The sequence below is a fragment of the Ammospiza nelsoni genome, chromosome Z (genome assembly GCF_027579445.1).
Source record: "Ammospiza nelsoni isolate bAmmNel1 chromosome Z, bAmmNel1.pri, whole genome shotgun sequence".
In the NCBI taxonomy this organism is placed as follows: domain Eukaryota; kingdom Metazoa; phylum Chordata; class Aves; order Passeriformes; family Passerellidae; genus Ammospiza; species Ammospiza nelsoni.
The window spans coordinates 11,372,829-11,389,510 of NC_080669.1; the positions used below are offsets into that span (position 1 = coordinate 11,372,829).

Sequence of the window (16,682 nt, forward strand, 5' to 3'; positions counted from 1 at the left end):
GAAGTGTACAAAATCTCTTGAGGGCAGAAACAGTGGAACAGAGTCTGGTGGTGAGTTTGGTTTCTGCTTGTTTGTTTGTGTTGCTTGTTTTGTTTGCTCTGTGGTTTTGTTGACTTGCTTAGGTTTCTTGGTTTTGGTTGTTTTTTTTTTTTTTTTCATATTAGGGAAAGAAATGTCATTCTTTCAAGTCTAATTCTAGTTCCTTGGTAGCAAGTATCACATGTGTTGCATTTGATATTGAAGGTACATACTCCATAAAGAATGACATAAAGTATTCATCCTGAGTCCAAAGGAAAGCTAGAAACTTCTTAAACATGTCCAGAGACAGAAGATAAGCTGCTCACGCTTTGTTCATCTGTATAAATCGTATTCACAGCTAAGCTAACTGTGCATGGCCACCTTTAGCTCACACTTCCTACTTCAGATGGCTGTGAAACATCCTCAAGTATCCACTTATTTGGACCTTCAGAGCAATGGTAAAAGTTTGCAGCCTCAGCATCTTCCATGGAATAGTTCCTGCCACAGATGCTCTCAGACATTACAACATTTTTGGCTCTGATACATTATTGTTAAAGAAGGACAATAAATGATGCAGAAAAAATTAGACTTTGTGAAATGAGCAGACCAAGTTTTTAAAAACAGGGCAGAGGGGGATTTCACTGTACACATGGATTCCTCATGCCTAGAAGTTCTGATCTTGCAAATACAGAAGAATTCAGGCACTTCCCCAAAACCTGAAGAAGAAACATGATCAGATCTATTAAAATCAAAGTTTCAGAAGTGCTGATCACCCTTGACTGAATGCTGGAATTACCATATAAGCCGTCACTCATCCTCAAATTAGAATGAACAAATCACTAAGAATGTGATTGAGGGGATCATCTTTCAGCATAAAAATTATTTCACATTGCTTAAACATGTGATTTTCCCTTTACTTGGCATTCAATAGATACGATTTACGATGACATTACAATATTTTTTATGAAAGCAATACTATTAACCTCAATATCTTGAAAAACTTTAGGGAAGGGTCACTAACATTTTGCTACTTGAAATATGTCAAATTTCCTGGCCAGCTGCCAGAGGTAGTGTTGTTCACCTTACTGCACTTAATAGACAGTAGATCCCATGCTGCCAGATGTGACCTTTCTCTGTTGCTCAAAATTTAGGGGACATCAACAGCACTTTGAACAGCTGGTGAGCATGGCACAGACCTCATCATCTGAAAAAAGATGGTAAAATTTGTCAGATGCTTTGGTGCTCTTCAAAGCAACAGAACTGACTTCTGTTATAACAGGTGATTTGTTTCAACCTTCAGATATGTATTAAAAGCTTCTTCTGACTTAAATATAAGCCTCTTGTTTCTATTCAAGGTCAGGATTTGATCTGTGCTATGGCCTGAATAAAAACTCTGCCTTGCTTGCCGTGGTCAGAGTGTGTGGGATCGCCTGCATCTTCAGCTCCAGGAGTATGTCATCTAGATGTCTGAAATTTGCAAAGTCCTGCAGAAGGGGTAAACTGTAATATTTGCACCAGAAGCTCCTCACATATTTTGTACAGCATGCAAATATTTCCCCACTTCTAACATTCCCTGGTATGTATGTTTCAACCAGGAGGGAAATGTACAGTTGTGGCCTTCACCCATCAGTCACTTTGTGACATTATAAATTATTTGAGAGGAAAAGGTAGTTAAACAACACTTTTTAAAACATTTATTCTATGTCATAACTATTGTGGGTTTATTATGTGTTAATGGAGGAAAGGAGCAGGTTTGAATTTTCCACTGAAAACATGAGAAAATAAAGTGTGTTTTACAGACATGAACTGTAAACTTTGAAACATATCCCACTCTGTTAATAAGGGCAAGCTTCCCATGGGTTGAGAACTTCTCAGAACTGAGAAATTCTGTCTCTTTTCACAGATGTGGAATGAAATGCCTCAGTTTTAACTTTACCTGTGCATTGTTTTGAGGAGTCGAGTGGATGAGAATGGCTCTACTGAACAGTGTTGACGATGAATAAAAAAAAAATTTGAAAACAGGACATGGAAATCCTCCATAATTTTCTAAAACATCTGTGCTCTTCTTCCCATTAGGTCCTTCTCTGCAGTGCTGTCTTGTCCATTCTGATCTTTCTGGGAGCACATTCTTCTTACCTACTCTCCCCAGTGTGTCAGTGCTTCTTCTATGGGATGATCCAGCTCTTTGGACTAGCACAACAAACTTACAATATTTCCCAAGCTTATAATGTCAACAAGAAGGAAAAGATACTTTCCTAAACACTTGAATACATTTTCTGTGAAATATTTAAGTGACATGCAGCAGGCCGTACCTGTTGGAGGGCAGTTCAGGGCTGCAGGTCCAGCAACCTCCAAGGAGTTGGCTGGAGGTTATTGTAAAGTCTTAATAGGAGAGCAATATGATGGATGTTGCAAAATATGCTAGGAGAAAAGGGAGAGGCTGCTGATGTGCAAGATGAAGAATAAAGTTACGTGAGGCATGTGCAAGGATGATGGGTTAAGTGGAAAGAGTGTAAAGGCCTGAGCCAGGGAAACAGTAAAAGTCCCAGGGTGTGGGAGGTGAGGGCTGGGGTGAATGAAAACCAAATGAGAAAAGAAGCATGGAAGCAGAAACATACAAATCAAGCTGTGTGAAAAAAGAAAAGGAAGAGGGGTGAGCCAGCACCAGGAGACAACGCGTTGTGAACCTAGTGGGCAACAGCAGCAAAGGCATTGGGACAGGCAGCAGATGAGGCAAGAAGAGTGGGATGCAAACCAGTGGAACAGGCTGTCAGAGGGTATTCCCCCATCGCTCAAGTGACAGGAAAACAGATTGCAGTCTTCTTCTGGAACATGGAATTTTCACAGTTCAGTGGCTCAGAGCTGTTCCCTAGACCTGGAGCAGCCAGCCCTGCTGTACCCAGCATGAGAAAAGCAATACCTGTATTCTGTATAGGACAACAGGAAAAGTTATTTATCTTTATTAACTACTAAATTAGCAGGAGATACAACCTTTAGAATGAGGTTATTGAGGTGAAATTTGCTTTATCTCTGGTGACCAAACAGACTGTAATGCCAAATCCAATGCCTTGATTTTGCAAACAGAGATGTTTGTGGAACGTGGCTCTTGTGCAGACTACAAGCCCCAGGAAATTATCTTGGGTCCAAGACAATGTGGTGGGTGTGTGTTGGTTGAGAGTAAATTAAAAGGAAAAAAATAAGAGAAGAAAAAAAGGAGGGGGAAACACTGCTTGTAATCCTATTTACAAAGTGCCTAAGGCAATGGCACCCAAGAACCACTGCTCCTGGCTTCTGCCTCTGTTAATGCATGGCTCATCGTGATTTAGAAAAGGAGCAACTGAGAAAAAACACCAGGAAATTTTACAAGGTTTCATTTTTCAATCTTGCTGGCAATCTGACACAAACGGGCAAACCCTTTCAGTATGTGTTTAACTGGGAAGAGGGGATTAATCCTATTGATTGTAATGAGGTTAAATATGTATGGACAGCACAGTGATGTTTATAGCCTCAACTGAGCTGCAATGAATGGGACTCTAAACTATTTATTAAAAACTCACTTTGGTCGCGGCTTTATGTACCAAAGATTTTGCAGACTCGATCATCTAACATAGATTTCCCTCGAGAACAGGTAACACTCCAACCACAACTCTTGTGCTCCTCAATGACCCTGCCATTTCCTCATTTTTTCTCCTGCCACTGTGGTAAAAGACGTAGAAACATTTGTGCAGTTTTGGTTTTGGTTTCTTGGGGTTTTTTTGGCTTTTTTTTTTTCTGGCCGGTACATGGAGATCCCCCACTACCGGCCCGACGGTCGCCTCCGTACCAGAGTTTTCTGCAGCCCCGAGCCTCCGCCCTGCGCTGAGACACGGCCGGGACCACTGGGGGCCGTTCCGTCCGTCCGGGCAGCGCCGTATCCCTCATTCCCGGGCAGCGCCGTATCCCTCATTCCCGGGCAGCGCCGTATCCCTCATTCCCGGGCAGCGCCGCATCCCTCATTCCCGGGGGCTCCTCGGCATGCGGCATCTCCCGCCCAGCCCCGCCGCCGGCACGGCCACTCGCACGTACATAAGGAGCGGCTGCCTGGCTGTCCGCCGTAGCGTTTCCCCCGCGGGCTGCTGAGGCAGACGGGACGGGGGCAGCCGGCAGCTTCCCCCGCCCGGGGCTGCCGCGGCCCCGCTGCCCGCACGGGGCCCGTGTCCCCGGGCCGCCCGCCCCGCCGGAGCGGCCCTTGGCGCGGCGGCTTCCCCGGCACGGGGGGGAACCCGACTCCCCCGGCCGGGCTCGTCCCGCCCTCGGCCGCGCTCACTCCCCCGCCCCGTAAGTAGCGGCGGCCGCGGCCGTCGGGGCGCAGAGCGGCGGGGATGGGGACCCGCGCCGGGGGGCTCTACGTGGGGCGGCGGGCGGCGGCCGCGGGGGCCGCGCTGCTGCTGGCGCTGCTGGCCGCGCTGCTGGCGCTCGCCGCTCTCTACGGGCGCTGCCGGCAGGAGGCGGCGCCGCCGCCGCCGCCCTCGCCCCGCGCCCCCGGCCCCGCCGCCGCTCCGCCGCCCGCGCCTGCTGCCGGCTCCGTTCGCCGCCTGCCCCGCCACCTCCTGCCGCTCCACTACGACCTGGAGCTGTGGCCGCGGGTGCGGCCGGGCCAGGCGGGGCCGTTCGCCTTCAGCGGGCAGGTGAACATCACGGTGCGCTGCCTGCGCGACACGGACGCGGCGGTGCTGCACAGCGCCGGGCTGCGGAGCCGCGGGGCCGCCGCCGTGCGCGGGCCCCTGTCCGAGCCGGGCGCCGCCGTGGAGGTGGCGGGGCTGCGGCACGACGAGGCGGGCGAGGTGGCCGTGCTGGAGCTCCGCGGCCGGCTCCGCGCCGGGCGCCGCTACGTGCTGCAGCTGGGCTTCCAGGGCCGGCTGGACGAGGACCTCGACGGGCTCTTCCTCACTCGCTACACCGACCGGGGGCAGAGCAGGTAGGCGGCGGCGGCCGCGGCGGGCACCCCGAGCCCCGGCGGCAGCGGTGGGGCGGCCGTGCCGGGACGAGGCGGGAGCGGCGCCGGGCGAGCCCTGCCGAGGGACGGGCTCTGAGCGCTCCGCACCTCCGGGGCTTGCGGCGCCGGCTCCAGAGCGAGCGCGCCGCACACTCCGGGCTGTGCCCGGGGCGGCCGCTCCGCGCTCCGGAGAGCATCGGTCGGGCTGCCCCGGCTCTCCGTCGGCAGGTGACTTCACCTGCAGCACCGGCTGGACAACTTGTGGTCTCTTAGCGCCTTTTTTGCGCGCAGCAAGGCGGTCAGACAGTACCTGTGCCCAGTGCCTGGGAGCTGGAGCCCGTCCCAGAATCTTCATCCCGGCCCCAGCGGGGTCCGCGTAGCGCTGACAGCTCTCCTCAACCCGTGTCTTTATCACGAACCCGGGATTCTGGCTGTGTATTTGGGCATGAGCTTAGAGACACTGACCACATGCAATCTCAAAAGCATGGTGGAGTAGGATGGGTGGCTGCTTTGGGCAGCTGTGCCATCCTTGTAGGTGCTAATGCACATGAACTGGTTCAGCTGTCACCCGACAATCCATGATTTCCACTGTGGGTGCTATCAGGATGCTTTCTTCCTCTTTTGAACTGCAAAATCAGTCCTGGGACAGTGTGAGTTTATTAGGTAGTCAATAATCTAAAACATTTTCACCCTCAAAATAATATTTTTCGTTTTCTTTTTCTTTTCCTTTTTCATTTCTGGATGTGAAACCTGCTAAAGAGAAGTGAAATTTAAGATTAGAATTTAAGTACTTCCACTGGAAGACAAGTTTCTCAAAATAGACAGTTGAAGAAGAAGCAGATTAATTGCTGTCTTTAAAGTTATCTCTTCTTTGATAATCAAAGATGTCGTGATTTGCTGAGCAAACACCACTAAAATAAACTTTATCTCAGCAGCTCATAGGCTCCTTGTTTGAGCAGGTAAAATGCAGTCGCAAGATCCATACATTCAAGCCTCTGTAGAGGCTGCTCTGTAGTGGCAATAACATGAAATCACAAAATGAAGTTAATAGTTTTTACTGACGTGGGGGAGGATTGTGTGGCTCTTCTCAACAAGCTGCCTTTTCAGCTCTTGTGTAAATCCTGATGCCATTGTCTGCCACATCTGGAAAATGCGACTTATCAACTTATACAGGTTTTATTTATTTTTATTTTCCCTTTTGAAGAAAAAGGTGATAATTTGGTAAGCCTTAGAGAAAAGTGCAGTATAACAATAAGTATTTTAGGAAGCACATTCTGTTTTGGTTAATTGCTGTTTCTTCATTCACTGATTGTTGTTCATAGGATTATTTGTGCAATTTAAGGTAAGAAAAATCTAAAATATTTAAATTTGCATAATTTTATAAAAATCCAAATTAGAAAGGAACCAACACTTAATTACTTAATTCTGTGCCAGTGTGCTCTCTGATGTGGTATTAATTCAATCAAGTCCTATCTAAGTTATGCCTAAAGATTTTTGGGTTTTAAGTATTTTTTCATATATTTGTAGCTTTTTAGACCATTTATATGTGATTATACAGATCCTGGTATTTTTCTTACTCCTTTTCTTATATTTCAGAGGAATAAGCTAACCTTCTAATACATTCCTGAAATGCTGTTTAGTCTTATTTTCAAGTAGAAGACCTACAAGAAGAACAATTTTTATTTTTCAGTCAGAATCCATGAAGTCCTAGCAAGAAGTAGGGCAAAGAAGCCCTGGACCAGCTCCAATGGGACAGTACCCAGGGGAAAAATTACCTTACCAACTGCTCTTCTAATTGGACAGTGTTATGTCCATATCATATGATAATTTGGTAAACTAATAAAAAATGTAGAAATCTGATACTGGCAAGCCCACAGTGCCCTGTGGAGACACCTGGAAGCTTCCAATAAAGAATTGCTTTTTTATCTTACCATTTTAATACTCTTGCAAGGGTTTTTTGCAAGGGTCTTTCTCTTATCAAAAACATAAGAAACACTGAATTAGATGCTGATTTTTTTTTTTTTTTTTTGATTCAGGCTGTATAAAACTCAGAATATCTGGAAAAAAAAAAAAAAAAAAGGTTGTCATCAGCCTCGCTGGAACAGTAGAAAATAAGAAAAAGAGTTTTTAAATCATTCAAATAACATGTATAATTAAGTTTCCAGTTGTTTAGAGGGTTTATGACAAATTCTCCTTTTCATTTTTAGCTCATCGCAAAGCACTAATGAAATGTGAGATTGCAGTCTGGTTAAAAAGATGACAGTGGTTTTTAGACAATGGAATAAATCAAAGAAAATCCACTGAATGCAGGTGCAATGTATTGGTTTTTTATTTGTTCCTGCACACATAACTGATATTATTGAATGATTTTGCACATTTTTTTTTGCTTAAAAAAGGTTTTCTCTGAATCAAGGGTATGCAATAGTATCTTCTTATTTTTCCTTCACCAAGATTTAGGTCATCACTTTACCATTTCCTTAACCTGATGGGTTCCAAAAACACTGAAGGGGTTTTGCTTGGAGGAGATAAATTTTGAGTGATTTGTAAGGTCTGTTAAGGTATTAATGACAGAAGAAGTTGGATTCTAATGAATTACATAGATGAGAAATTATATAAAAACTTCCAGTGCTTTTCAGCTGTCAGTACAAAGCCAGTTACTGTTCTGCAAGGAAACTTCCCCCTCCAGCAGGCTGTCCTGTGATTTCTCTAAAGTGACGGGTACCAGTCTTCAGCAGACCCTGGGTCAGTTTCCTGCAGAGACTTTCTGACCTCAGCACCTCACTGAAACCAGCAGCTGTGATAGAAAATGTGACCTCTATGGTCATGCTCTTCTGTGTTTCTCCCACGTGTTAGAAGCCTTAGTGGGTTTTGTGATTTCTGCTGGTGATCTCTCATTTCAGAAGAGTCTGAGCAAGGCAAGCTTTGAGAAGTGAGGTCCCTGAAATGTTTGTTCCATGTGAACTTCCTTTTTTATTGGCCATATTTCTTGGTCAGCTAACCCCACTGTTGTTGCACTGGGTTGGAAAGCTGTTCGGAGTGACAGCTATTTTCAGAAGTCTTAACCTTACCTCTGCAAAACAGAATAAACCAAAGCTCCAACTTCACTGAATATCCAAGACAGAAATTTTTTGTTATCAGTTTGACCATTGATGACTGTATGTGTTTTTACTGTTGCTGACAATTCCTACTAAGCACCTGATCATGTTTTACACACAAAAGAAAACGCTGAAAAATGGGATCTCTTGTTATGGATCAAGGATAACCCATGTCTGCAGTGCTTGCAGGAGCAAAGAAAGTGAAAAGGGAAGAAACTCACACTTGTCTAGCTTTAGGTGTGTGAAGGGTTTCCCCTTGAAATGGGAATCAGTATTCTGCATGTAGCATGTAGTCCATACCAGCACCTGAGTAGGCAGAAAGATACAGAAACCAGTTTTGCTCTTCTCTAGCACTGCTGGCTCAAACATCCACAGTGCAGAGGTTTTGTTGTTCATCGTTCTGCACAGAGCTCTTGCTCTGCCAGGAATGAGCTCATGTGTGCTGCTTCAGGGTTAGAGCATCCCATAGGCTGTACTATGAAGTGCAGGCTTTATGCAGGTCGCTGTTCACATCAATATCTTGAAATCCTTTTGGAATTTTGCTCTGCATATGTCCTATGCATGAAACACTTGACTGGATAGGGCTGAACAGGCATTCCAAAATGTAACTAAACACAGTATTTGCACTGATTTTTTTTAGTTGCTTCTGCATCAATTACTGGAACGTAGTGCAGATCTGACTCATTACCCACTGTAGGTATGGGTACTGCCCTGATGGCTCCTGCTTGTTTGGGATGCCTCAGTGCTAAGAATAAGCATTTCTCACATTGGTGGGAATAAACTGTTGGGAAACACCTCAACTACAACAGAAGAACATTTTCCCTGTAGTAGTGAGGTCACAGAAGCAGGAGATTATGCTGTTCTTGTGTGCTCAGCTGCTGGTACTGCTTGGCTGACAGGTCTGGGGCTTTGCGGACCACTGAATGTGTATTTTTTCTAATTCTTGGCATGGATGCCCTCGTGTGAACAGCTCAGATGTACAGCTTGTTGAGAGCTCTGCCACAAGACATTGGTTTATCTTTTGCTTCCAGCAAGTGTGTGTTGCAGGAGAAGAGTCGGAGATAACTCCAACAGTAAATTTAGGTGTTCATATTTAACAATGAGTAAGTATTAAGTACAAATAGATATTTTAGTGTTTAGTAAATATGGACGGATTAGAAGTCAATGAACTACACTTATAGTTATGATGGGATATAAAGATTATTGAGAAAGTTTCCTATAAAAAATCTTGAATGTTGCATGCAAAAAAATGTCAACAGTTCAGCCATGTCCAGGGCCGGGTAAAGGGTCTTACAACTTCAAGGGTAACCTTGGAGCACCACACTATCTGCAGCTCAGCAGACTGATAGCTGCAGATGGTATGGTGTAAAGTGATTGATTTGTAGTCAGCTTTTCTACTATTAATGCAGTTCCTGCCATTTACCAGTCCAGTCCAGTGTCCAGTTTTGAATTACTCCTGAATTCTCACTGACAGCCTCACGCAGGAGGATTAACCTTGACTGGACCCACTTGCTGAGCATCTGAGTGGAGCCAAGCTCTCTTGGTTCACACAGGAGGAGTGCATCCCTCACAGTGTGCCACAGAGATCTGCCCCAAGTGAGGTGCAGCTCCTTGGCATAGAGGATCCTGAATATTATTGAATATTGAATATTATTCTGGGCTTGCCAGTGCACTGGAACAGCACTGGTGCTGCGTTCCCAAGGGTACTTCTCAGTGGCACTTGTCAGAGTTATGCAAGTGCATGCATATGCAGTTAGTTAACAATTATCACAATGTTGTGTAAACATGTAATTAATTACTAAGAGTTCATGCATTAGGGAGAAGAGCAGGTGTAAAAAGATATGATCTCCTGTATCTCTTTAATCAACTCTGTTTTAGCAAACAAAATAGAAATGCTCAAATATTTAATCTGGAAAAGGCCTGCAACGAAAAAAGACCAAATGCAATTATAAAGACTGCTTTTCTCTACAAACATCCAAACTGAACTGGCTGTTGGGTATGGGGATTTAGTCATGACCTTAAATAATAGCTGAATCTTTTCCAAATCTGCATATCTACATGCTTCACTTGCTGCTTTTTCTGATTTGTTGTTTCTATGTATATATATAATATTGATCAGCTGTAGCATGCTGAATTAATCTTATTTGCATTTTTAATACAGTATGCTCATTGCCTCCCAAATGGAACCAACGTATGCCAGGAGAGTTTACCCATGTTTTGATGAACCCGCCATGAAGGCCACATTTAATATCAGAATTATCCATGACCCAAGCTATGTGGCTCTTTCCAACATGCCTGCTATTGGTAGGTAAACAACAACTCGATGTATGCTTTTTTTCTCCCCCTACATTACTTTTAAAAAGGGTACAATTCATCTGAGAAGTTTATGTCATCTTAAAAAGTGTTCTGTTGTCCATTTGCTAGTGTCTTCAAAAGGCACAGAAAATCTATGCCTATGACCTTAAAAGTTTGGGCACTTTTATTGATAATCAATGCCCCCGATGGTAACCATTCTGTTGATCAATTTTATCAGTCGTGGTGTGCTCTCCTCTGCCTGCTCAAGGCTGCAGAGTTTGATTTCTGATAATTACTTCTTCATTAGTGTGCCTGTCATACTGTCTGACATAATTTTAAAGTAAAATCACAGCCCCAGGAATGCAAAGTCCGTATTTGTGACATCAAGAGGGTACTTTAATTCTCAGTACATATTTACAACAAATTAAAATATTTTCTTCCATGCAGAGACATTCTAGCCTCCTGTGTGTGTGCAGAATAGGAACAAGAGGAGTATAAGGCTCTGGAGATGCCCCTTCTGTCCCTTGCTGGGATCTCAAGGGGGATGCCTGTGGAGTATAAGATTCCAAACAAATTTTCTAAATTAGTATTCCTATGGAAATCCATTGGGTCTCTTGCCACCTTCTTAAAAACTCTTTTTTTATTGCAGTTCAATGCCATGATCTTTATTTTTCAACTAAATAATTTTCAGCCATTGTCATGGTTTTGTAAAACCACTACAGCCATAAAAGTAAGTTTTATGACATTTGCATGGAAGCAAAGTCCCTTAGGAATTATAATAGGTGGGATGGCTGTGAGAATCATTGGAAGCATTTTCTACCCCAAAGAATCTCGCCTGTGTCCTCCTTACTTAAAGGGAAGGTATCTGATTAAGTATTTAATAATTTTTAGGCAGACCTAACCAACATTTTGGTCACAACAGGTTGTATGTTTTAGATAGGTAGCATGGGATAAATTATCCTCAGCTTTCCCACAACTTAAAAGTGATGGAATTTGATATCCTTCCAAGACTTCAGTCACGAAGCCCAAGAGTGAATTTTTGCTGCTTGCATGGAAGGTCACGGCTCTGGTACACGTCAGTAGCAACAAGTCTGGCTGCTTTCCTTCTCCCAGGAACATACCAGTCAGTGCAGGAATACACCACATTGAAGAAAGGAGTAAAAAATAAACATGCAGAAAACACAAAATTCCTTGTTTATTATGGGAGAACTTTGGTTTTAATAATTCTTTGGCTTTTTTTCTAGATGTATGTGAAGTGAAGGATGAAAATGGAAGCCTGTGGACAGTTACCACATTTAACACTTCAGTGAAAATGTCAACTTACTTGACTGCTTTTGTGATTTGTGATTTCGATTACGTCACCAGAACTGAGCGGGGAAATGAGGTAGATATGAGGCTGTCTGACGCCTTACAGGAATTTACAACACAAGTTGGCCCTCTGGTGCATCATGTAGTTTGAGGACATCACAGACATTAACTGTGCTAAATACTATTCCCAAACTATATGCTTATGTTGCAAAACTGCTAACATCTGTCCTGTAGATATTTCTGCAGAAAGTTTTCCTTTGGGACAATTGGATTGTTGTCTTGTCCTGTTCATTTCATATAACTGCACAAGTAGGTATAGCCTATGTATGTTAAAATCTAGGAGCAGCTACTCTGCAGAAAATACCTGTTATAACTCATGATCTTCTTACTTTCTTAGGTGTCTTAGCTGGAAAACATACTCATTTCCAGTGCTGTGACAAACCACTGATGTTCAGTGCCTTGTTCCTCAAAGGAGCCACATGGTGACATCAGTAGGAGTGACACTGAACTCCAAACATTTTGTATACCAGTACATTAACCTTCTATTCCACAGTATGCACACCTTTTAGCCTCCAAAAGGGACTGTTTTGGGTTTGAAGTTTCTTCATCTATGAGTTTCAGTTTTGTTCTTAGACTAAAATGTCCTAGGCTTGCTGAGAGAAGCTGTAAAAAAAAATGTACTGCATGGGCAGCAGTTGCTTCACTTCCTTTCCTTCATTCAAAGTTAATGGGGAAAAGATATATCAAGTTCTTCCAAAATAAATAGTAAGTTCAAGCATAGAGCCATTAAAGATAGATTTACTTTATCTTCTTATTAAATGAGAGAACTTCACAGTTAGTTTGCTCTCATCCTGCTGGGAAAAGGTGGAGCAATATAAGTGGAGAGTGCAGAGATTGTCTAAGAAGCACAACGTTGGGTCTTTTTTGCAGGGAAAGTTGGATTTGGTATGTCAGATCTGTCATCTCCTGTGTTGAACTTGTTGGATACTTACAGCGATGGCTGTGGTGGCTTTTGCTTGGGCCTAGCTCTTGGACTGGGTTCTTGCACTGAGGAGTCAGCAGAGCAGAGCATCAAAGGAGCTTGTTTTCAGAGGGAAAAGGCACCACCTGTGTTCTGTGAGATTGAGTGGAGAGGGTATTTCACCCCTAGGTTTTGGACAGAGTTGCTCAGTTTATGCCGCCACAGTATTTGTGTGAGCATGTTTCTTGTGCCTGTTTTGATGTTTCTGGTAAACTGAAACACTCAAAGCTCATACTAGGATCAGGATTTTAAGATGCTAGCTGGGTTAAGGTTTAGCAAAACTAAGTGATTGGGTATTTGAATCTCTTCTGAAGCTTTGGCTGAAAAGAGAGCTTCTCTTGACTGAATATGCTTAATTTTTTTTTTCCATTGTGAATTGAATCCTGATGTTTTCCAAGCATGCTCTTAGGGTTTGGCTGTGCAGGTCCTTGTGAGATCATGCATTGCATTTAGATGCAAGAAATATGAAAGTTTTGAGCTGCTGGGCACCTGGCGAGGGGTCTCTTGTTCAGAGATGGAGATAAAAACCTTTTCTCAGGCTACTCCATCACTTTTGGGCAAGCAGCTGCTCTTTTCAGTATGAAAACAAAGTCGATGGGCACAGGAGAGGAAAGATTTCTTGCTGCTGTGGTCTTCATTACTTGGAGGTACTGATGTCATCTGCTCAGATGTCACCTGCTCTCTCCAGCAAAGGGCAGGCCAGTGGTCTCAGAGAAAGCTCAGGAGGAGAGATGTGCATGTTAGGACTGCAAACACCTATTTCTCTCTCTTCAGGTGGGCTAAATGCAAGCCTGCCACCCACACACACTCACTGGAATACATTGGTTTTAAGATATTCTTAAATAATATTTTTAATTCTTAATGGTTTTACAGTGTTTTCCACTTAAGAAAATAAAAGCTATTATTTCATTTGTTCCTGCTATGTATAGTTGTATTCAAATCGTTGTCCTTTGAAGTACTGGAACTCCCCTAGATTTTAGCAGGATCAGGGTCTGTGCTGCATTTTGTTAGGTCCAGTAAAACTTCAGTTGGATTTTTTAAAATTAAAAGTTCATTGAATGGTCTGGTGTGCACAGACAGCATTTTTCCAACAATGACTCACAGAGGAGAAGCAAAGAAAATGAAATGTGAGGGTTGTTTAAAAGCATTCTTCCTTGTTTTATTGCAGATACGTATTTGGGCCCGGAAGGAGGCAGTTAAAAATGGGTATGTTGACTATGCTTTAAATATCACAGGCCCAATATTTTCATTTCTGGAAGACATACTTAATGTCAGCTACCCTCTGCCAAAGACAGGTGAGATGACTTATTTTCTGGAATGGGTGAGAAATGGCTGCTGATGGTGTGATGTTCACAGAAGCTGTGGGGTTTTTCCCAGGGTTCTCCTTTTACAGCTTACCACATTCATGGAATAAACCCCCTAAACTTTAAATCATTGAATTCTCCTTTCTGTCTCATGGCTTTTACTAACCTGTAACTCAACACTCTTACCTTTGCATTCCACCCATTTTTAAGACCTATTCTCCTGATAAAAGGAGCGAGTTGGACAACAAAGTGGATAGAAAGGTGTAGTTCAGTGGCATGGGCTGTCTCTGGGATCACAGCATGCAAGGATGCTGCAGTTCCTATGCCCTTCAGGTAAATCCATGCTGCCTCTATGCAGCCTGTGTCCCCACAAAGCATTCCTTACTTTCTTCAGTGTATTCCTGTCTTGCCTTGGGTGTGTGTTCCTGCACATTCCTCCCCAGAAAAACAAGGAGGATTGCCTGCAGGAAAACATTGTTTCTGCTTCAAATGGGTAGAAACTTGGGTAAGTTGGTTCAGACAAAAAAAACGATGACACCGTGTTGTTTCACTCTACAGTTCGTTTGCTACTCAGCATTAATATTATGGGAAAATGGGTGGAATATTGAGAAGACAGTAAACAATTCTTATCTAAAATTAATTCTGGACCTACCAATGATTTTAGAGGATTGCAGGACTGGGGGAGAGGAATTTCCCCTTTTCTTGACAGGATAGTTTGTTGATTTGTCAAATCTGTATTTTGGCACTTGAAATAAATAAATCTTAATATGTGTGAATTTATTATCTCCCAGTGTATTTCTAATAACTTGTAGAATTACTCACTACACTTCTTTTGCAAAATGCAATATATGCAGTCTACACTCTTCAAATTTTCTAGTCTTAGTAATCTAAGACTTACAAGCTAGGCAAGGGCTGTAGATTATTCTGTTTCATGCATGTATTGCTGTGTTTAGTAGCAATGTCAATACATTAATTCATTAGCATAAAACTAATACACAACAGAAGTAGAGGAACAGTGTTGTAGACTTCCTGCTAGGCAGAATTTCAGTTTCAGAGAGGGCTGTAATACCATTACAATCCCCACTGTAATGCCTTGCAATATCCACTGGATTTCCCAGTGTCTTTCTTTAAAGTTTCACTTAAAAATTGGTAAAATTAGACCAATCAAGAGTGCCTCCATGTAAATGCAAGAGATTTGTATTGCAAACTTAAATGTGAAATTAAGAAAAAGCACATTTAAACCTAGGGTCTTTAACCCAGGGTTTGTCTACACCTGATTTTAATGCTGTTGTAAGTGAGGTCTCCTGCCCCAAGGCTGGATAAGGGCTGCCTCACCAGAAGTGAAACACCTTTGCTGTAAGATGGAGGCAATAATCCCAGTTGAGACGCAGCCTACCTGTAAAGGGATTCAGCACCATGCTTGCATTAATTACCTTGCTTTGGTCTGCAGCTTTCTTGTGGTCAGCTGTTTCTAAATGTTCTGTACAGCTTTTCCAAATTTTGATTTTCCCTGCTGAGTTTAAACAGTATATCTTTCCTTGAGACCCTGATGTTTTGTCCAGCTCTCACATTTGAACTGGAAAACTGATGCCTGTGCAGAAGGCAGAAGAGGCAGTATAGAGGTGACAGTCTTACTGTACTGTAAATGAAGAGATGATGTTTCTAAGGCACCTTTCAAACAAGAGTGGAAAAGGTACCTCTTCTCACACAGCTGAAAGAGCAAGACTTCTTTTTTATCAGTTGCTAGGCTGAAAAAAGGTAATTATTACCCTATCCAAACACAAGAGAAACTCACAGAGAAAGATTTATGACAGCCAACAGTGAATACATATTCTCTTCTAACCTCCATTTAAATTCAGAACATTTGTAGGTAGATGATACAGTACAGATCTGGGCTTTGTGGAAATTAATTATGTGGCTTCCTGAAGGAATGGCATCATAGATGGAAAGCATGACAAGAAGAAATTTCAGCGATCATTTGCAAGTTTTGCTGTAATGCCACAAAGAAGCACTACCATGTAGTATCCTTCAGTGGGGTGCTGAGCCAGTGTGAGCATTAAAATTGTGAGCATTTTATTTATGAAAATATTTAAGATAACTTTTTTTGTGTGTGTTTCTGTTTGAATCAATTTAGATCTGGTTGCACTGCCTGATTTTGGAGCAGGTGGTATGGAAAACTGGGGGCTAATGATTTTCCAAGAAGCGTCATTGATGAACCTCCCAAGTGATGAATTCACAAGCAGGAAGGCAATGATTGCCTTAGTTGTGTCACATGAACTAGGACACCAGGCATGTGGTAAAAAATTCTGTACATGTATTTACATGTGACATTGTTTCCTCATGGTTGCTGATGATGCAGTTACTGATTAATAGAAGCAAAATAATCACTTAACAGTAGAGGGTGTGTGTGAGCACTAGAGGACTGAAAGCCTATCTGATCGTATGTTCTGCTGATAAAGCAATGTTAAAAGTAGGTTCTCTCATCTTTCAGACTGCATGCTGATTGCTCAGGACTCATTGATATGAAACTGTTAATGGGACACTTGGTTTTTTCCTTGCACAGTACTTAAATGCCATGAGAGAAGATATTCTGGGGATGTAGGGATGATACTGCTGTCCACACAATAAACTTAGTACTTTATCAGGACACTCACACTGAGTTCATC

General features: G+C 43.1%; 1 protein-coding gene across 2 annotated transcripts in view; it reads left to right on the top strand.

Annotated features, from left to right (window-relative positions):
* The first annotated feature begins 4,379 nt into the window (after window positions 1–4,379).
* Window positions 4,380–16,682, top strand: part of LVRN (laeverin) — a 34,042-nt gene continuing 21,739 nt past the window's right edge. For both annotated transcript variants that reach the window (XM_059492322.1, XM_059492323.1), the window contains exons 1-5: window positions 4,380–4,975; window positions 10,250–10,392; window positions 11,628–11,767; window positions 13,881–14,007; window positions 16,151–16,305. In XM_059492322.1, the coding sequence (XP_059348305.1) occupies window positions 4,380–4,975; window positions 10,250–10,392; window positions 11,628–11,767; window positions 13,881–14,007; window positions 16,151–16,305 (1,161 nt within the window). The remainder of the gene's footprint in view (window positions 4,976–10,249; window positions 10,393–11,627; window positions 11,768–13,880; window positions 14,008–16,150; window positions 16,306–16,682) is intronic.